The following is a 22050-nucleotide window of genomic DNA, read 5'->3' on the forward strand; positions in this document are numbered from 1 at the left end:
TTATTTATATGAGAGCATATAGCTTATTGTATGCACAAAATATTCCTTCTCTTTATATTCGTATATATAGATATTACCTTCATTTCACAGATGGTCAACCTCATTCTTTTTAATGACATCGTACTTAGCTACTGTTTATATATTCATTTTTTACATTTAAATCATTTGTATAGCATTAATTGTATCAGCAGCCAATCGGTGCTTTGAAAAAAAGGAGAAAAAGACATGGTTTGTGCAGTACTGCTTTAAAGAGAACTAAACCCCCCTGCAGCTGGGGCCCCCCATTCACCCCCTGGAATGGGTGTCCCTCTGGTGACGCTGAACTGTATATGCAGAATATCGCAGCAGAGTAGATTCCCGCACCTGGTTGGGTGCCTGCGGAAAACCTGCAAAGTGTTTGGGTTTTGGACAAGAAGTTCACGATTCCCTGGCCTTGTGGGCTGTCCACGGGTTGATCCCTCCCCTGTGGTTCCAGCAGTTTTCTTACCTTCTTGTAATGATGTCACTTACGGTTCCATGTTCAGTTATTGCAGGTCGGGTATGGGTCTAAGAAAATTGACCGGCACAGGAGCTCAATGTTCACTAGCTTCTTCTTTCTTTTCGGTAATTTACAGAGCTTTCTAGCTCCAACTGCACATGCATCAAAAGCTAAAGTGTCAGCACTCGCTTAATGAAGAGCACTGGCAAACATGGAGACCCTGTGCTCTGTTGTTCTGCATGTGCAGGTCGGTGTTGCTAGAGGGGACACTTGTTCTGGTGTGGCACTGTGTGACGGGGAAGAGGGCCAATAAGGGCTTTTGGCTGTGGGGGGGGTTTAGTTCTCCTTTAAGCCAAGACTCCTGCTATTGTGCTCTTGTAACCTCCTTTATCCCAGCAGGATGCCTCAAACCTGAGAATTACCAATGTACAGGTACAGAAAACAACAATCCTGTGTGGACTATCAACCCCTGGCACAGTCTCTCAATGCCACAGTCCCACATTGGGTGGTAAATGCAAAAATCACTCCGGTCAGTTCAATGTCCCTTCCCCAAGAGCTCTTATGTCCCCAGGTAGCACTACCTGCCCCAAGGTACCTTTCCCTTTGAAAGGAGTAGTCGCTCCCACATGGCCGATGGCCGATACACCAGCAAGACCTGTCCTCACCCTGAGGAAACACACAGTAGCCAAAGTATCCACAGGCAGGAGATATAAACTGGCTCTCCCTAATGCTCAAATACTTTCTGCAGTAGAGCTTTTCCTTCTCCCTGGAAACTCCTTTCAAGCAGCAGGGTCACTATCCACAGATCTGGATCTCTCTGGCTGCTGCAGCAGGGATCCATTTATAAGCTCTGTCGGAAACTCTGTACATTTGGCTCCAAAGTGAGGCACTCCCCCTCACATTCACCAAACATGATTTTAATCTGACCTTTTTGTTTGCAAAAAATTCCTGGCATTTTTCCTGGAATACATTTGTTGTAGATTTACAAACTCGCTAAAGGAGCAGTAAACCTAAAGCTGGAGGTGCCCCTTTTAGGCGACACATTGCACATAGGGTCACTTGGCTCAGGCCAAGTATATTTATACAGCATACTGATATGTGTATATCCTCCAATCTCACTGAACAGACAAGATTAGCTCAATATATAAGCAAATAGTTTAACACAAAGATGCACTTGTGTTTCACTGAATTATGTACTTTCCTAGGTATTTCCATCTGCTCTTCTAACTTCCTGCAGCTGTAAAAAGACTGTATGGCCTAGGCCAGATGAGAAATTGTATTGGCGAGTCTGAAAAGAAGTTACCCATTGACTGGTCTCAAAGGTGAAAGCAGTAAATAGTAAACATAGCAAGTAACTGCTATGTCATTAAAGGAGAACTAACCCCTAAAGTAAAAAAATCCTACCCTACATAGACCCCCTCCCTCCTGCCCCGGGCAAATGCCCCCAAGTCTCACGTTAGCCATCTTCTTCTCTGTGGTCAGCTTTTTCCATGGAACAGAATACTAATGCTATTATGGATGTAGATCATAATGGGACATCATCACTAAAAGTAGACCTCACATTAGTAAAGTATGGGCATTCCTGTGTTATAGGGAAAATCAATGCAATTTTTAAGGTTTACAATACAGTAACGTTCTGTTTTCAGCAAATGTTAAATTAACTATATTTTCGTAGATTAGAAATCTGTGAACAATGGGCATTTCTTTTCAAAGCAATCAACTAAACCTACAGACTCCAATGGCTAAATTGGCTTGGAGAATGAAACAATTTGCTTTATAAAAGCATGCAGGTTATTTCACAAATGTGTGTTACTGTGAATAGTTAGGAAATGTGGTCTCTTGCTAACATACATGGAAGGAAGGAAAATATGATGTGATTGGTGTGGCCGAAACATGGCTGAATGAGTCGCATGACTGGGCAGTAAATATCAGTGGCTATACTTTGTTTCGGAGGGACAGAGGCAATAGAAAAGGAGGAGGGGTATGTCTGTATGTTAGGCAGGATTTAAAAGCTCATATAAAGGAGGAGGTTATGTTAGAAAATGAGGGGCCAGAAGTCGTATGGGTGGAGTTCTTCACCAATTGTAAAGAATCCAGCAAATTAATTGTAGGAGTATGCTATAGACCCCCTAATGTAAGTGAGGAGGAAGAGACAAAGCTCCTAATGCAAATAGAAAAGGCTGCTAGTTTAGGTAAAGTAATGATAATGGGGGATTTTAATTACCCAGATATTGACTGGAGCAACGGTACTGCTAGATCAGTTAATGGGAACAAGTTTATAAACTTATTGCACGACAATTTTTTAGCACAGGTTGTTGAGGAGCCTACCAGAAAAAATGCTATTCTTGATTTAGTGATCTCAAATGACCCAGAACTTATAGCAAATGTGCAAGTCATTGAACCCCTGGGTAATAGTGACCATAATGTTATATCTTTTAATGTCTGGTGCAAAAAACAAAAATATACTGGAGCAACAAAAACCATGAATTTTGCCAAAGCTAATTTTAGTGCCTTGAGGGCTGCCCTACAGAGCATTGATTGGGGCATTAGGTTTTCAGCTAAAAACACAGAACAGAAATGGTTGTCCTTTAAAATGATATTAAATCATTACTGTTCTCAATTTATTCCCTTAAGGACTAAACGTAGAAGCTCTAAGAATCATCCTGTGTGGCTTAATACAGAGGTAAAGATGTTAATGGGAAAGAAGAGAAAGGCATTTAAAAACGACAAATCTGTAGGGACAGAAGCTGCATTTAATGAATATAAACACTGTAATAAATGTTGTAAATCAGCAATCCGGAAGGCTAAGAAAAGAAATGAAGAGTTAATTGCGGTGGAGGTGAAAATTAACCCTAAAAAGTTTTTTAAATATATTAATAGTAAAAAGATGCAGGTTGAGAGTGTTGCTCCATTAAATAATGGTACCAGTATGGTTGTAACAGATACAGATAAGGCAAATGTGTTAAATCAGTTCTTTTCTTCAGTGTATACAATAGAGGAGTCTGGGTTCACAGGCTCACTTAATAACTGCACGAATGGTTCAGCTCAATCTAGTCAGTGGCTGACTCAGGATATGATTCAAAAAGCTTTAATACAAATTAATGTAAACAAGGCTCCAGGGCCTGATGGCATACACCCCCGGGTTCTAAGAGAGCTTAGTTCAGTTTTAGACCAGCCCTTATTTCTGATTTTCTCAGATTCACTGTCATCTGGTATGGTGCCTATGGATTGGAGAAAAGCTGATGTTATTCCAATATTTAAAAAGGGATTACGATCTCAGCCTGGCAATTATAGGCCAGTAAGCTTGACATCTGTGGTGGGCAAATTATTTGAAGGCTTGTTAAGGGATCACATACAAAATTTTGTCCTAATGAATGGCATTATGAGCAACAATCAGCATGGCTTTATGAAGGATAGGTCATGTCAGACGAATTTGATTGCATTTTATGATGTGGTAAGTAAGATTCTGGATAGTGGGGGGGCAGTAGATGTGATCTATTTGGATTTTGCCAAAGCGTTTGATACCGTGCCCCACAAACGACTGCTTTCTAAACTAAGGTCTGTTGGGCTTAATGAAGTCGTTTGCACATGGATATGAAACTGGCTACAGGATCGGGTACAGAGGGTGGTTGTTAATGGGACATTCTCTACTTGGAGTAAGGTTCTTAGTGGGGTCCCCCAGGGCTCAGTATTGGGTCCACTTTTATTTAACTTGTTCATTAATGACTTAGGGGAGGGTGTTGTAAGTAATGTATCAGTGTTTGCAGATGACACAAAATTATCCAGCCCAATTAATTCCATCCAGGATGTGGCATCCTTGCAACAGGATCTTGACAAACTGGCAATCTGGGCAGCTAAGTGGCAAATGAGATTCAATGTTGATAAATGTAAAGTCATGCACCTGGAATGTAAAAATATCCAAGCCACTTATACCCTTAATGGGACTGCACTAGGCAAATCCATTATGGAAAAGGACCTTGGAGTCCTTGTAGATGATAAACTTGGCTGTAGCAAGCAATGCCAGTCAGCAGCATCAAGGGCAAATAAGGTCTTGAGCTGTATTAAAAGGGGCATAGAGTCACGGGAGGAGGGGGTCATTCTTCCACTGTATAGAGCACTGGTAAGGCCCCATCTAGAATATGCCGTACAGTTTTGGTCTCCATCACTCAAACAGGACATTATTGTATTAGAGAGGGTACAGAGAAGGGCAACTAAGCTGGTAAAAGGTATTGAAAATCTTAGCTATGAGGAAAGACTGGCCAAATTGGGGATGTTCACGCTGGAGAAGAGGCGCTTAAGGGGTGATATGATGACTATGTATAAATATATAAGGGGATCATACAACAATCTCTCTAATGCTTTATTTACCAGTAGGTCTTTCCAGCTGACACGAGGTCACCCATTCCGATTAGAAGAAAAGAGGTTCCGCCTAAATATTCGGAAGGGGTTTTTTACAGTGAGAGCTGTGAAGATGTGGAATTCTCTCCCTGAATCAGTTGTACAGGCTGATACATTAGATAGCTTTAAGAAGGGGTTGGATGGCTTTTTAGCAAGTAAGGGAATACAGGGTTATGGGAAATAGCTCATAGTCCAAGTTGATCCAGGGACTAGTCCGATTGCCATTTTGGAGTCAGGAAGGAATTTTTCCCCCCTCTAAGGCTAATTGGAGAGGCTTCAGATGGGTTTTTTGCCTTCCTCTGGATCAACTGGCAGATAGGTAGTTAATAAACAAAAAAAAAAAAAAAAGGTTGAACTCGATGGACATGTGTCTTTTTTCAACCTTACTTACTTACTATGTTACATTTGTGAAATAACCTGCATGCTTTTATAAAGCAAATTGTTCCATTCTCCACGCCAATTTAGCCATTGAAGTCTGTAGGTTTAGTTGTGTGCTAAGACGTGGAAATTGTGCAAGTTATTTTCAGTTTATTTATACAATTAAATATTATATAAATTAAATAGCACAATGGATATTTACCCATGAAAAACATAGTTCCTAGAATAGGAGAAGCCACAATTTTTCCACCAGGGCTTTCTAGAACCACACACACTGTTGCACCTGGTGGGACTACAGGAATCCAGGATCCAGGAATATGAACCAATAATGATCCACCTAGCCAGCATCCAATAGCAAACAACCTGCCTGTAAGCAAAAGAAAAGTAAATGTAAAAATAAACATCAATATGCACTGATGGAGAGAGAAAGAAACAGCCCAGATCCATGCACTACAATACAAAAATTATACCATTCTAAGCTGCCTGAAATGCTTGAGTACTTTCAAGTAGGTGTATAGAGCCCAAGGATTCTCAGATTCATGGCCATGTAATGCACAAAGGGCTGCTGTAAGCAATTTAATATATAGAATCGCTGGACATTAAGGCCCAGATTCACTAAACAGTGGTAAAAATCAATAGTGGTTTAGCGCTAGAAATAAGATATCACTGGATGTGCACACACAAATTTTATAAAGAGAGAGAGAGAGAAGAATTTGCATGTGTACATAACAGCAAACATATGCAGCAACATTGCATCGAAATTATAAGGGGCATTATGCTTTGTGTATATATTACAGGTATGGGATCCCTATCCAGAAACCCATTATCCAGAAAGCTCCAAATTACTGGAAGTTCACCCCCCATATAGTAATAAGTATGATTTAAAAAATTGATTTCCTTTTTCTCTGGAATAATAAAACAGCACCTTGTACTTGATGGCTATTCTATTGGGTTTATTTCATGGTGAATTTTTTTTTTCAGACTTATGAAATATCTCTTATTTGGAAAACTGCAAAAGGTGTTTGTTCACTTTGTTGCCTGCCCCCCCCCCATTCTTTGCCTTGGTGGTCTTGACGGATGCCAAATGTGAATATTTTGGTGCCACACTGTACAAGAATAAGGTCAGTGCTATAAAAAAAAAAGCACACCATCTCCGAGAGAGAGAGAATGTGTCTGTGTCCCACTGGGATATGCAACCTGTGTTATTGCAGTAGCATAATGCTGTGGCCCTTCTACTTATGTTACTGGCATATTTCAAGAGCTAGTAAGTTATCACATATTTGCAGCAGTGGATAGAGTCAATAAAGATGTGCTCCACTTTTATAAATCACAATAGTAAAGTGGGTTTATTATAGCCAATTTATATAATGTAAAATACAACCTCTATTTCTTTACTGGAAAAAAAGAATAAAAACCAAAAACACAAATGCATGTTTCCAATAGATATTTTAATCGAAAATAAATTTAACATGGTTCACCTTGTAAAAAATATTATTGTATAATTATAACCAAAATTACAGTATATTCTTTTTACAAGAGACAGGTATGGGACCTGTTATCCAGAATGCTCAGGACCTGGGGTTCTAGATAGATCTTTCCATAATTTGGATCTTCATACCTTAAATCTACTAGTAAATCATATAAACATTAAATAAACCCAATAGGCTGGTTTTGCTTCCAATAAAGATTAATTGTATCTTAGTTTGGATCAAGTACAAGGTACTATTATTACAAACAAAAAAATTTTTTTTTTAGAAATGTGGATTATTTGGATAAAATGGGAGTCTATGGGAGGCAGCCATTCTGTAATTCAGAGCTTTTTGGATAATGGGTTTCCAGATCCCATACCTGTATGAGAGTTTTAGGATACTATAGCTTTATGATTCATTTTGTTTTTACATAGAGGGACTTGAATATATATATATATATATATATATATATATATATATATATATATATATATATATATATATATATATATATATATATATATATATATATATATATATATATATATATATACATATAAATATACACTCACACGTTTTTCTGCCTTAATAAAAACTCTTACCTGTTCCACTCTAATAGCTGAATTGACAAAGGCCTCCCCAAGTGACAGTATAGTAAGGCTCAAGAAAAACAGAGCCTATAGCAACTGTATACCAGATGTATGATAGAGTGCTACACGCAACATTTCCTAAGGCACAGTTTAGGCTGAGCATAACTGCTATAGACTACAACAAGCAATATTGAAGAAAGGTGTCCAGGGGCCACCACCTCAAACTAATGTCCCCATGCAGGCTATTTCCAACTCTGACAAGAAGATGTATCTAGCCTAAATGTACCTCTCATTGTGATTGTTACAATGATGCCACAAGTGCTCTAAGCATACAGCTTTACTCAGTGTCATAAATAAAATATGGCTTTTTTAGGCCAGTGACAGAAACCAGGAAATACTTCTCCATAGAAGCACAAATGTGATGTCATAGTTTTCTAAATTAACAGTACTTTTTAGTTCTACCTGAAAACAACAGCAAATATTTTTTTTATTCTGGATATGGCACGATATTGCACCTTTAACCAGGCCCAACTGAAATAACTAAGTAAGTCATCCCACTAACAGTGCAGCAGTAGTGAAAACAGAAAGCCTTGTGCAGCTTGAAATCGATTAATTCCCCATTCATTGATTGGTAAATGACTGAACCCTTGTTTTACAGAAATAAACTTTACATACATAATTTCATTATAGCAAAGGATATAGAATTGGAATCATGATAGGACACCCTTTTTGGCACTGAAGAATCCGTAAGGATAAGAATGTTCATATAATTTCTTGAAAAAAAAGCATATATTAAGCACCACATGTTCTGTCAAGGCTGACCTCTTAACTTGTCCTTGTGCCTACTTGATTAAGTACATAAAAAAATTGCCTGAGTGAAAGTCTACTACTTCAGCAAGTTTGGCAAGTGTAATAAATTCAAGTAAAATGTTGATCCCCTTATGTTATGTATGAATTAAAAGAACCCAGATTTGGAGAGCAGCTCATACAAGTGCCCTGGTGTTTGAAATGATACAGTTAACGTGTTAATTGAAGTGCTTAAGGCAATGGTATTTGATCTTTCTTGGTCTAGGGTTTAGTCTGAGCCCCATGAACCAATAAGAAGGGTACATCAATTAAAAATATATATATTTATTACTGTATCGGTTGTCCAACTCTGGTTCCAAGGATATCTAACACATTATACAGGCTATCCAGGAGAGAAAATAAGCATTCTCCCTGCAATTGGCCTATTACTGACCGTTTCCAGCAATTGCTCTAGGTCCCCAAAGTGGGGCCAGCCCCTTAGTTTAAGAACCACTGGCTTATAAGAATGTATGTGTGGGGCACACCTCTGATGACAGGGCCATGCTCTAGCAGAACAATCTAGCCATTACATCAGCATTATATTTACTAATAATATTATTTTTTTAAGGTTGCCCATTTTCATCAAGAGTCTTTGGTGGTGTGGAGCAGCTGTCAAGTTCATCCAAGGTCCCAAAACTTGAAGCGCCTGTGGCAGTGTCCGCAACACATTCTTCCTTCTGGAATGGAAATAGCTGTAATAAGATTTTTTCATTCTTTCAAATACACCAACTATTTTAGAAAACTGATTAAGAAACAAAAGCAGGTTTAACATCTGAATGAGGTTGCAAAATAATGCAAAGCCCACGAGTACTGGACCAAATGGCAATAGCCCTCGATCAGCCCAAGCCAGGTGACAAGTGGGGTGGGGATCGTCACACCCCACACCTTCCACCTGGCGATTAAGTCTTAGCTTCCATGCCATAATCTAGACAACAATGGTCCCATACAGTTTATTATGCTAGTTAACCACTGGCTGATGTTGTAAAAAAGATGCTGGGCCATAGATCCCAATATTTAGGCTCTATGACTTGTATATTGCGGACATGACCATTAGGTTTACATACAAACAAATTTAAAGTAATAAGTAATTGTTCTGAATAAAGTAATGTTAACTTAACTTCCCATTTAATATACAAATGCTATATAAAGAACCCCTATTCCTATTGTAGATATAGCTAAAAAGGGAAAATATATGAAATACATGTGCTCACCCTGTGTTTCAAGTAGGAAAGATAAGTATCCCAGCCCACTGTAATCACATTGATATACATGACTCTGTATTTTGGTGATAGGAAGTAAAAGTTGATCATCTGTGCTGCTGGCCACACAGTCCAATCAGCCTGAAACCAGAAAATAGAAGTAATGTTGATTAGATGAACAGTTTCAATGTTGATAAGATGTACAGTTCCAATGACTGTGTGCTGAAAAGTCTATGTGCTTTACAATGTTGATCCAGGTCACATTGCTGCCTGAGCTGGAAAAGCCATATTTTCCACTCTTAAACTGGCCATAGATGTTGAGATTTTTAAAAGATCAGATCCTGATCATGAGACCACAATCTTCTGGGAATGATCGTACGAATTTACAATCAACTAAAAAGACCAATTTGCCAGGAAAACAAAGGGGAGCTGCCTGCTTGGCCCTGCAAACATAGATAGATTGCACTGGGGCTGACAAAGATTTTTTGACCTGGCCGATCAATTTCCTGACAGATGTTGGCCGAAAAATCGTAAGATGTTCAATCGTTCGAATCCCACTAACTGCACAATAATTTCTAAGGATTAGTCAGACTTCCCTAAAATCGGTCGTTCGGCAAGAAGAATCGTAGCGTCTATGGGGAGCTTTACCCTTGCTCAACTGTAACTATGGGTGGGGTGGTTCTCATACAAAAAGTGCAAGCCGATCTTTCTAAAAATTCTGGGCTATTAAAAGGGTTGTTCACCTTCAAACAACTAGTTTTTTTCAGATAGATCACCAGAAATTATGACTTTTTTCCAATTACTTTCTATTTTCTATGTATGACCGTTTTTCTAATATTGAAGTGTAAAGCGTCATTTTTCACCTAATAAAGCAGCTCTGGGAGGGGGGTCGCCGACCCTTTAAACTATTCTAATTTGATATATTTAGTTAGTTGATACATTTGTTATCTTTGGGCCTGCTGAGCAGAATCCCTGAGTTTCTTTAATTAAGGGTAGCTGTTAGAATTGATACAATAGTTGCTAATACTCCTACTTACTGAGAAATGTATCAACTAAATGTTGCAAAATTGTAACCGTTTAAAGTCTGCACCTGAATTACTGAGCTGCCAGACTCCAACACCAGAGACACAAACATTCAACTTTAAACTTAGATTTTTGAAAAACAGTAAAAAATAAATAATAGAAAGTAATTGAAAAAAGTCTTTATTTCTGGGGAACAATCTGAAAACAACTAAACTGGAAAAAGCGTTTCAAGGGGCTGTTCACCTTCCAAAGGACCTATAAACAGCGAGCCAAAATGTTATTACCCCAAATGAAATAGATCCTAAAGTAAAATGTTTTCCCTGGCCTGGTGCTCCTCTTAGAAGAGAACTGCACCGGCCTGTGGAAAACAAATCTCTATGCACTGTGCTGGCATTTTTCTACCAGGGTCCCAGTGTTACTAAATATGATGTCAAAGGACAATTTTCTCTGTAAATGCCAGCGAACCAAATTTCCCAGGGGTTATTCCAACTACATCTATTGTAGCAACTGAACTGTCAGAGCACTTTTAAGGAGGCCATATACCTGCAATTTTCATACAATTTTCATATATAACTGATGAATATATGATTTTCAGACCATATGTGGGCTCAAAACAATCATCCCCACAATTCTCATTATCAGATAGCAATAATATCTCTGTATGTATTGCATATCTGATGATATCTATGGGTGACTGTCATTACTATTTCCATAACTTTAGTACGATTGTCGTCTGTCAATTAATAGCCAGAACATAGTCTGATTTGTTATATTTACTACGTTTATTCTACAATTTAAATCTGAATGGTTAGATTTAGATCTTTTCATTGAAACGAACGATCACTACCCGAACATTCGTCGTAAAAGGAATACAATTTGAATGTCTATGGCCGACTTTATATTTCCACTGAAATAAAATTAGACAGAGATAATATAGTATATAATGTTATTTTTAAATGAACAGCACCCATTCCATTTTTTAAAACATTTAAATAATGATTGATACAATGGTGCTGTTTGTGGGTAACATTCTACTGATATGCTCTAATAGTCACCAGCTCATTCCAGTATCAAGTGATAAAAACATACCTTTAAGATGCCAAAATATTTGCAGTGTTTTTACCCGTGCTCACCTTATAAAACTCCCAAAATTTTCCCCTGAATTCTTGCCAGCTTTTTTCTAGACTCTGTCCCTCCATAGATCCCATTCCTGAAAAACAAACACAAAAAGCTCCCTTACAAATAATGAAGCAACCTACAACTGTAAAGGCTATATGAAAACAGACCAGTGAAAAATGCAAACAAATTATTCTTTAAGCAATACTAACACTAAAAAATATTCAGAATATTAAAGGGGTGGTTCACCTTTAAATTTAGTATGTTCTATAGAATGGCTAATTCTAAGCAACTTTTTTTTATTCTTTATAGTTTTTCGCTTATTTGCCTTCTTCTTCTGTCTGCTGGGCTTGCTTGCACAGGTACCATACAAGGGGGCAGTATGGTGGCTGCTGGTACAGGATGGCAATATAATGACTGCTGGCACAGGTACATTGGGGCAATATGATGGCTGCTCGCAGTAGTACATGGGAGCAATAGAATGGCTTCTGGCACTGGTAAATGGGGGCAATCAAGAAGGGGGGCGCTAATTTTATGTGGCTGAATTAAGGCAGCTGGCACATTTATTAATTCTATCTGACTATCTGGGCCTCGGGTGGGGCAACATGTGACTGTGCTGTGACAGTGGGTGGAGGCAGTTGTGCTGAGCTAATTAAGGTTATGTGTGCTCTAACTGGGGGTGGGGATGCTGTTTTGTGTGCTGTGATTATTCAATTGCACGTTTGGGCTGATGTGTTGCCCGAGACTGTTGCTGCCATAAAAGCAAGAAAATTGCACTTTAATTAATTTAAATTAATTAGTATTTATTATCTTTTACTTGAAAGTTGAATATGTTTACAAATGTAGGTTTAACATTTTTTGTGTTTTTGCCACACAACATGAGCACTTTTCTTGTCAGAACTCTCCAACTAGTTGAAACTAGGTCCATATCTGCTTCAATTGCACAGTGTTGCTGATCTGTCCGAAGCAGTGGAAGAGGATGCCTGCCAACCCCACTGAGCACATGTAAAGATAGGTAAAGCTAGGTACAATAAAGTATTGTATACAGTATAGTAACAGGTGGTGCCAGGTATCTGCCGGAGTTTTGACCAGATATTGGCTGGGCAGGCCCATTGGTGAGCTTCATTAACATGCCAATGAGTTACACTGCCCCTACAGCTTTTATAAGCCCGTGTATGGTCCCCTTTATTCACCACAATGAGCTTTCCTTTTTAAGGAAAAGGGAAAAAATTTAATTCTTTGCTTAAAATTGACTCTATGGGAGATGACCTTCCAGTTTTTTGCAGCCTGTTGGATAAAAGGTTTTAAGGAATAAGGGATCCATACATATGGATAGGGTCTGCATGACAATTCATAAGTTAACCGATTTTGTTTTTTGAAATGGACCTTTGCCCATTGGAACAGAAATAAACATGGAAGGCAATAAACACTAAAAAACACAGAAGCTCTCCAGTTTGCAGTTTCGGCAATGTGGTTCCTAGGGTCCACTTTACCCTAGCAACCATGCATTGATATGAATAAGAGCATGGAATATTAATATTTAGAGGGCCTGAATAGAAAAATGAGCAATAAAAAGTAGTAATAATATATGTGTAGCATTACAGAGCATTTGTTTTTAGATGGGCACAGGGAACCCCATTTGAAAGCTGGACAGAGTCACAAGAAAAATGCAAACAATTCTAAAAACGATAAAAAATAAGTAATGAAGACCAATTGAAAAATTGCTTAGATAACATAAAATTTAACTTAAAGGTGAACCACCCTTTTAATACTAAACAGACCCTGACTGGCATGTGCACATACCATTAAAGTTCACATGACACTAAAGGATTCTTACCAAGGAAGTACCATATGCCCAGTACAGGAGAGGCTACAAGTTGGTCAATTAGCACTTTCCTCATCACAATAGTGATTCCTCTTCCAGGGAAGGCTCGATCAAGCCAAGAATACCAGAAGTGCATTATGGGACCCATGGAGCAGCCAATAGCGAACATTCTACCTAGAAATGATGTAAAGAGAGATTACTTGCTGTAGCAATGTTCCTTTGATCACATGGAGCATTTTCTTCACAGTACACCTATTTAACATCTGCGTTCAACATTAGTCTGTAGGGGGCCTGTTTATAACACTATAACCCCACATTTTTGGGGCACTTTAAGCCCTGAAACAGTCTTGTGGGACATTGCCATAAAAGTAAGGGTCAAAAATAACTTTTGCTGAGCTTTAAAGCAAATGTACAGCAATGTAACCACAGTTGCACTATAAATAGCACCATTCCCTCCACTACATTGTTAAAGGGATACTGTCATGGGAAAAACATTTTTTTTCAAAATAAATCAGTTAATAGTGCTGCTCCAGCAGAATTCTGCACTGAAATCCATTTCTCAAAAGAGCAAACAGATTTTTTTATATTCAATTTTAAAATCTGACATGAGGCTAGACATTTTGTCAATTTCCCAGCTGCCCCCAGTCATGTGACTTGTGCCTGCACTTTAGGACAGAAATGCTTTCTGGCAGACTGCTGTTTTTCCTTCTCAATGTAACTGAATGTGTCTCAGTGGGACATGGGTTTTTACTATTGAGTGCTGTTCTTAGATCTACCAGGCAGCTGTTATCTTGTGTTAGGGAGCTGCTATCTGGTAACCTTCCCATTGTTCTTTTGTTTGGCTGCTGGGGGGAAAAAGGGAGGGGGTGATATCACTCCAACTTGCAGTACAGTAGTAAAGAGAGTTGAAATTTATCAGAGCACAAGTCCCATGACTTGGGGCAGCTGGGAAATTGACAATATGTCTAGCCCCATGTCAGATTTCAAAACTGAATATAAAAAAATCTGTTTGCTCTTTTGAGAAATGGATTTCTACATAGGGGCTACCAAATGGCCAATCACAGCACTTATTTGGCACGCCAAGAACATTTTTCATGCATGTGTTGCTCCCCAACTCCTTTTACTTCTAAATGTTGCTCACGGGTTCAAAAGGTTGGGGATCCCTGAGCTAAAGTGATGAAGGGGTGGGGGAGACACCCATTTTCTGACTGTCTATTTTTTCCCATTTACTTTTTTTCACAGCTTGGAAAGGCTTACATTGTTATTGGAGTTTAAACAGATGTGTCATTAAAAGAGAGGGCATATCTCCTTTTAATTTTACTGTAGAAATAGAAAGGGCACACCAATCAGTTCCTATTATTTCAATGTGTCAAAATGTCCCAAATCACCCACCATTGCAGACTAGGTCAGTCATGCAAAAGGACAGGGGATCTGCATGCAATCCACACAGAAAACTGAATCTAGTTATTCTTAAGAGGTTGGTTGGTTGGTGGGCCAAATAAATCCCTAAAATTGTATATGAGTGCAAGTAAAACCACACAAAGTTTCCAAAAGAACCCTTTTGTCAGGTGTACACCAAACTGACACCCCCAGTTTATTTGGCTTTTATTGTCCTTAAAAAAATGCAATTGTATTACTACAATTTACAATATACAGGTAACAAATGGAAGAGTACTCCTGGTAATATTTTATTTTATACCACTGAACAGAAGGAAGAGGAACCGGGGGGGGGGGGGTGTCTGCTTCCTGTTTTGTTGTATAGAAACCCCCCTAGCAGCTCTCCTACCTAAAAGCAAGCAGGCAGTGGGAGCAGGAGATGCCAGCAGGTGGCAGCAGAGGGAAGGGTAAAGGGTAGAGAATGCAGTGAGTGCTGCCTGCTGGCATCTTCCACTCCATCGTTCTCACCAGGTAGTTATGCCACTGCCCTTAAAGCTTGAAGGAAGCCAATCCAATGCTGCTTAAAGTAAATAACTAAACCTAGAATAGTCAAGAATAGTCATACAAACAGAAATAATGTAAAGACATTAATTTTGAAGTTACCTGTACGCAGCCAGTCTCGTTTTCTTTCTGGGTCTCTCCTCACCTCCCGGGTCTGCTGGACGCAGTCTCCAATGCCTAGCAACAGTCCACAGCTAACTGTGTTGGTGACTATAAGGAATCTCCCTTTAAAAAAGGGCTTCCAGTAGCCCGCAGCACGGGCCAAAATTATCCTACCCTGGGGTATCATCTGGACCTAACCTCAACAGCAGCTGGCTGCTACACATGGATTTAGGACAGCAAGTTCCAGAGTTGCCCTAGATAAAGAAAGTATAGTGTCACGGCTTTACAAAAAGAAAAAAAAAGGTCACTTCTAATCTAACTTTAACGGAGTATAAAAATTATGGATTCATTGCAACCCATATAATAGATAGATAGATAGTGTTGCTCATAAATTTGCAACTTTAGCCCTGGCCTAAGTGGGTATTTTACCCAGGGCCGCCATCAGGGGGGGACAGGGGGGACAAGCGTACCGGGCCCGGGCATGAAGGGGGGCCCGGCAGCGCTGCATTTCTTGAAGATCCGGGCCCCCCTTACGAGCGCCCGAGCCGTACGTCTTGCCTCTTGCGTGCAGAATGCGGAAGTGCCGAAAAGCCGAAGCCGATGCGCCGAAAAGACCCGAAGTCACGGAAAAAGCCGAAGTCACGAAGCGCCGAAAAGACCTGAAGTCACGAAAACAGCCGAAGCCGAAGTCCTGAAGCAGCGCAAAGACCCGAAGTCACGAAAACAGCCGAAATTGAAGTCCTGAAGCAGCGCAAAGACCCGAAGTCACGAAAGGAGGCGAAGTTGAAGTACTGAAGCCATGAGTTCAATCCTACTGAACACCAGTTTGTGGTTTTTTTTTTTTTAATCCCCTGGCCACCAATGTATTATTTTAATATTCTATAGGCCCCTGCCACCAATCTTTTTTTTAAAACTTTTTTTTTGGGGCCCCAATTTTTTTTTTAACTCGTAAGGGGCCCCTTGCCACCATTGTATTTTTTTGTTTTGTTTTTTTTAAAAAAAATATTAATTTTCTTTTTGGTGGCCCCAAATTTTTTTAACTTGTAAGGGGGCCCCTGCCACCAGTTTTTTTTGGTTTTTTTCAAAAAAAAAATTATTTTTTTTTCAAATTTTTTTTTGGGGCCCCAATTTGTTTTTAACTTATAAGGGGGCCCCTGCCGCCAATGTTTTTTTTTTTTCAAATTTTTTTTGGGGCCCCAATTTGTTTTTAACTTGTAAGGGGGCCCCTGCCACCAATGTTTTTTTTTTTTCAAAAAAAAAATAAATTTTTTTCAAATTTTTTTTTGGGGCCCCAATTTGTTTTTAACTTATAAGGGGGCCCCTGCCACCAATGTTTGTTTATTTTTTAGTTTTTTTTAAAAAAAAATTTTTTTGGGGCCCCAATTTGTTTTTAACTTATAAGGGGGCCCCTGCCACCAATGTTTGTTTATTTTTTAGTTTTTTTTAATTTTTTTTGGGGCCCCAATTTTTTATAAGGGGGCCCTGACCATCAATAGCTTTTTACAACTTGTGTGGGGGGGGGGTTACTTTTTTAGCACTGATGTCTGTGTGGTCTTTTAACTGCGATGTGGAGTGGGCGGAATATGGGGTGGAGCTTGGTCGTCAGTGTGGGCGGGGCCCAGGGGGCCCCAAAAATTTTGTTGTACGGGGCCCCGTGATTTCTAATGGCGGCCCTGATTTTACCAGAAGGCCAGAGTAGGCAGCATATTGGCCCATGATTGGGGGCAGGTCTGCCAGTGTATGGCCAGTTTTTCCCTGATATTAAAGAAGGAGACAAGCACTCATGATAGGATCTGTTATCCATATCCTATATGAACTGGCACCACTGAAACAGAAAGCTGTTCATACCTGTGCTTTCTTTATAAATCATCTGTGTCTTCATTTTTCTTTGTTTGTGATGCCTGGTACCATACTGGTACCATAATTATGTATAGCCAGGTTAATGGTTTACAAAAAATTTTGGTATTTCAACAGCCCAACCATTAAGTAACAGCATGTAGGCTCTTGTTCTACTACATTCCTACTGTATGTCACTTTGTAAACTTGTAGTCCTCCCAGCAACAACCACAAACATCATCGCACAGCACAGCTATAATGCACATTCTTATGGTAAAGTATAGAAGTCACCCTACAGTTCAGTCAGATATAAAAGCACTTTGCCCTCCACTACGCCCTAAACTAAGTGCCAAAGGTTGTCCCAAATGCAAGAGCTGTATTCCTGTCTGGTGCCTCCTGTCAGCGATCAGCGCATGGACAGTAAGCAGTCAAAAGCTCACAGGTGCCTATATATTATATATATATTATTGCAAACAAATGTAACTGTACAAATAAGCACCTGAATAGCACCTGTTGAATGCTTTTATGGTATAGGTGTATAAATAAAAGATACATCAGACATTCATTGTACATCTAGAAACATATGCTGGTTAACAACAACAAAGGGGGAAAAGTGCAGCAGAAATACACAGCAGGGGAACTACAAGTGGCTGTGTACCTGCTGGGATCATTAGCTTGTAGTTAACACATAAAAAATAGCCACATGATGAAAACAGTGTCCAATACACAAATCCAACTTTCCCCTATCATTTCCCTATCTGTTACAAACAGCACATGACACAGTATAGCACATGATTTGCTCACAGGAAGCTGCTGCTACAAGCATGGGTAACATGTCTTCTTTAAAAGGGGACATACAGTGCATTCCCAATTCCCTACTATTGTGTCCTCTTCCGAGAAACTGAGAATACAAATTCTTTTAATCTCTTTTTACCTCTTTAAAATGCAATTAGATCAGAGCTGCAGACATATCCTCTCTGCTTGGTCTTTAGGCTGACACAAGGACTGAGCGTGTCCTTTCATTCTTCCACAGGAAGTGGTCATAGCTGTGAGTGACAGGCAGATCTCAGCAATAGCAGCTCAAGCCCCGCCCCTCACTACTAGCAGCTGATCATACTGTCTCAGAGTTTCCTGCTCATAGTGATTAGTGAAGCTGCAGCCTCAAACTCTAAGGGCAGAATCACATGGAAGATTTTGTTCAATGTTAGCATTGTAAGTACAAGTAAGTAGTCTGTAATAAAAGTACAAGTAAGTAGTCTGTAATAAAACACAACCACAGCAAGTTACTCTGCTTTATGAGTGCTCTCCTCAATTTTATGTTCTAAAGAATATACATCAGGATATCTGTATACCTGGAGGAGAATTGCTGCACTGATGCTCCTGATTTTGATAAGGCAGTGCGTTGGAGCATCTTACAATTAAGGAGGCACTCCATGGCAATATCGGCGCGATCCGGCGCTCTGCGAAAAAAACACAGGCTTCAAGTCCGATGCAACGGAAATAAGGTAAGAGATGGAAATGTCGGATGAAATCGCAGCGTTCACACGACTGTCGGATGCAGACACAGCGTGCAGCGTCTGCATTGGACAGTCATGTCAGATTGGATAAATACTGCGACACCATTCGACATTGCTATTGCTTACCTAATTTCCCTCGCATCTGACTTGACGCCTGCATTTTTACGCAGTGCGTTTGATTGCGCCGAAATCGCCCGTGGATTTCCTCCCTTATATATCTAAATATAATGGAGCTGATACAAAAATCTGGTCTGTAAACTACATGAAAAATACAGTATGCCAATCCAACACTACACGACTGTGAAAAGGGAGCTATGCATGCTCCCATTTCTTCAGACATTCTCAGAAAGTCTGATATGGTTCCTTATTGATGAAATACACATATAGGTACATTAAAAAATAAATTTTCAGATTTATCTGATCAGATTTTACATTACAACGTGAAGGGTCAGATTTAAAACTGCTTCCATCAAGGCTGTTTTTACCATGAAGCAAGGTGAGAGCCAGCACTTTTCACTATCATGTGGTCCAAACCCACCCAGGGTTCAGATTCAATTCAGCCAAGCACTTGGAAACGACAGAATCCTACAGAAAAAAGGCTTTGATTCAGGTGAATCCCAAACTGTATTTGGTGCATTCCTAATGTAAATGTCTCAATTATTAATAATAACTATAGGTATAGGATCCATGGGTGTCCGCAGAAAATTTTCCAGGGTGGGGCAAGGAGGCATCTGTGGGCGGGCCTGTGAGATAGGTGGGTGTGTCACTGCCATCAGGGGGTGGAGCTATGCCACGGCGATCAGCCGATCGCCGGGTCAATCAAGGGAATCCTTCACAGTTTCCCTAATTTGAAAAACCATCCAGGAAGTTTTGACCCGGGCAACCCTTCAAAATACCGGTTGTCTGACAAGTGGCAACCCTAGTTCACACAAAGATGGCAAAGTGGCAAGTTCATGTATAAATACCCCCAGAACTCACAAACAGATGGCACAGGGGCAAATACATGTATAAATACTCCCAGAACTCACAAACAGATGGCACAGGGGCAAGTACATGTATAAATACCCCCAGAACTCACAAACAGATGGCACAGGGGCAAGTACATGTATAAATACCCCCAGAACTCACAAACAGATGGCACAGGGGCAAGTACATGTATAAATACCCCCAGAACTCACAAACAGATGGCACAGGGGCAAGTACATGCATAAATACCAGCAGAACACACAAACAGATGGCACAGGGGCAAGTAATTGTATAAATACCCCCAGAACTCACAAGTACAAGGCTGCAGACTGCAATAAATAGGGCTTTCCTTCCTTCGTTTTCTCCCGCGCTGCAATCTGTGCTACTGGCCAATCAGATGCTCCCTGGCTGCTCTCTCTCTCTCTGTCACAGCTGAAGTAATACGATCCGGCAGCACCGTGACAAGGGAGGGGGGAGTGAGCAGCTAGGGAAGGAGCTAAAAGAAAACTCTGCTGCACAGAAGAAAAATCTTCGAGGGATCGCGACAGAAACCACAGTAAGCTGGGGCCAATGCACAAACAGGTGGAAACTTGTGCACAGTCCCAGGGGGGGGCACTGCCCCCTCTTGCCCCCCTCTGTGGACGCCCATGATAGGATCCCATATCTTGAAACCCATTATCCAGAAAGATCTGAAATATGGGAAGGCTATCTTCCATAGAACCCATTTTAAAGGGGAACTATCGTGTTAATAAAAATGCAATATTATCTTCAGCGTACTGAAATAAGAAACTTTCTAAAACAATCAATTATCTGTATCTGTATCTTTTCTGAAATAATCAAGTTTATCTTCACTAGATATATATATATATATATATATATATATATATATATATATATATATATATATATATATTGGATTATTCATCTGACACCCAACTGTTGCATGAGGCCATAATGAAGAGAAACAGATGCTGAGAGAGGAATAGTGAATATAAACTTGATTATTTCGGAAACAATGCAGAATGTTTAATTGATTATATTTAAAAATTTTCTTACTTCAGTATGAGGAAGCTTATATTAAATTTTTATTTTTGTGATAGTTCCCGATTAAGCAAATTATTTAACACCCCTTTTCATATAATACATCTTGTAATCTAACCACTCAAACACCCAAATGGAAGCCCTGGTAGTACGCATGGGTTCAGGGTCACTGCCGCCATGAGGCAAGTTGAGAAACTCGCCTAAGGTGGTAGCACCCCGCAAATTACCAGGGGCAGCAAAAAGCCACTCCTGGTAACTTAAGTCAGAATTTCATCTCTTGTAGTGCAGAGTGCAATTATGATTTTTGAACTAGCAATGCGGCCCCCCTCTACCCACTCAAGCACTCAGAAGGGTAAGTGCCAGGTTTGAGGGGGGGGGCAGCATTTGAAAGGCCGCCTGAGGTGGCAATAACTCCATAAATGTCCCTGCTTGGGTTCTAATCAATACTATCCTACAGGGAATGCTTTAAAGTAATGGTACAAATTAGACCACAACCGCACACACCCCATCCTTGGGGAAGATGATCGGTTTTGCACACATGTAAGGAAAGTTTCAGACACGCCTTCATAGACTCTCTACTGATGGGAGTCCCAGGCAGAGCTGGGTCAGGTAGTACTTGTGCCCAAGGTAATAATACCCTGCTTGTATTCCCACCACCCACGTGCTCTCTACAGGAAGTGCTTATATATTGTAGCTAGGGTTGCACACTTTCTGGGCCTTCAAAAAGCTGCCTAAAATCACTTGAAATAGAAATTAATATAAATTGGAAAAGTGCTCAGATAACCACTCTAATTATGTTTACAACAATTCATTTTTATTATTCACTGAACTTCCAGAAATACATGTTTTTATACCTGATTCCACAGACTGAAAGGAAGCCATCATAGTCTGTTTATGTGCTACATCAACCAATCCCCCACAGACTAAAAGGAAACTATAATTGTCTGTGTGCTTGCTATATCATTTTCCCATTCCCTTAGGCTCACAATGTAATGCAAACCCTCCCACACATTGTTTCTTTGTAATGTGATGGATTCTGGGATTTGAAGTATCTATGCTTTCCATAGAGGTTGGTGCACATATTCTTTAGAAAGCAGACAGAGGGACTTAAAGTTTCAGAATCCATCAAGATCTGGAAGAAAACTGCTCATATTCTGGCCAGAAAGGCAAAGAAGCTACAGGAAGGTGTGGCTGGCATGGCCAGGTCTGGACTGAGAATGAAAATAGGCCCTGGCATTTCAGGTACACAGAGGCCCAATCAGCCCCCACCAGCCCACTAAATACTGACTTTCTATGGCACCCCCTCTGGCATTTGCCAGAACCCACAG

General features: G+C 39.9%; 1 protein-coding gene across 1 annotated transcript; it reads right to left on the reverse strand.

Moving 5' to 3' along the window:
• Positions 1-7234: 7234 nt before the first annotated feature.
• mpv17l2.L (MPV17 mitochondrial membrane protein-like 2 L homeolog) lies at positions 7235-18279 on the reverse strand. Its single transcript, XM_041562183.1, has 6 exons — positions 18133-18279; positions 15363-15616; positions 13335-13496; positions 11515-11591; positions 9371-9499; positions 7235-8836 (listed from the first exon to the last, which is right to left on the reverse strand). Exons 2-6 carry the CDS (start codon positions 15547-15549, stop codon positions 8723-8725), a joined length of 669 nt encoding a protein of 222 aa, XP_041418117.1. The 5' UTR covers positions 15550-15616; positions 18133-18279; the 3' UTR covers positions 7235-8722.
• Between the last annotated feature and the right edge of the window lie 3771 nt (positions 18280-22050).

The sequence above is a fragment of the Xenopus laevis genome, chromosome 1L (assembly GCF_017654675.1).
Source record: "Xenopus laevis strain J_2021 chromosome 1L, Xenopus_laevis_v10.1, whole genome shotgun sequence".
Taxonomy (NCBI): domain Eukaryota; kingdom Metazoa; phylum Chordata; class Amphibia; order Anura; family Pipidae; genus Xenopus; species Xenopus laevis.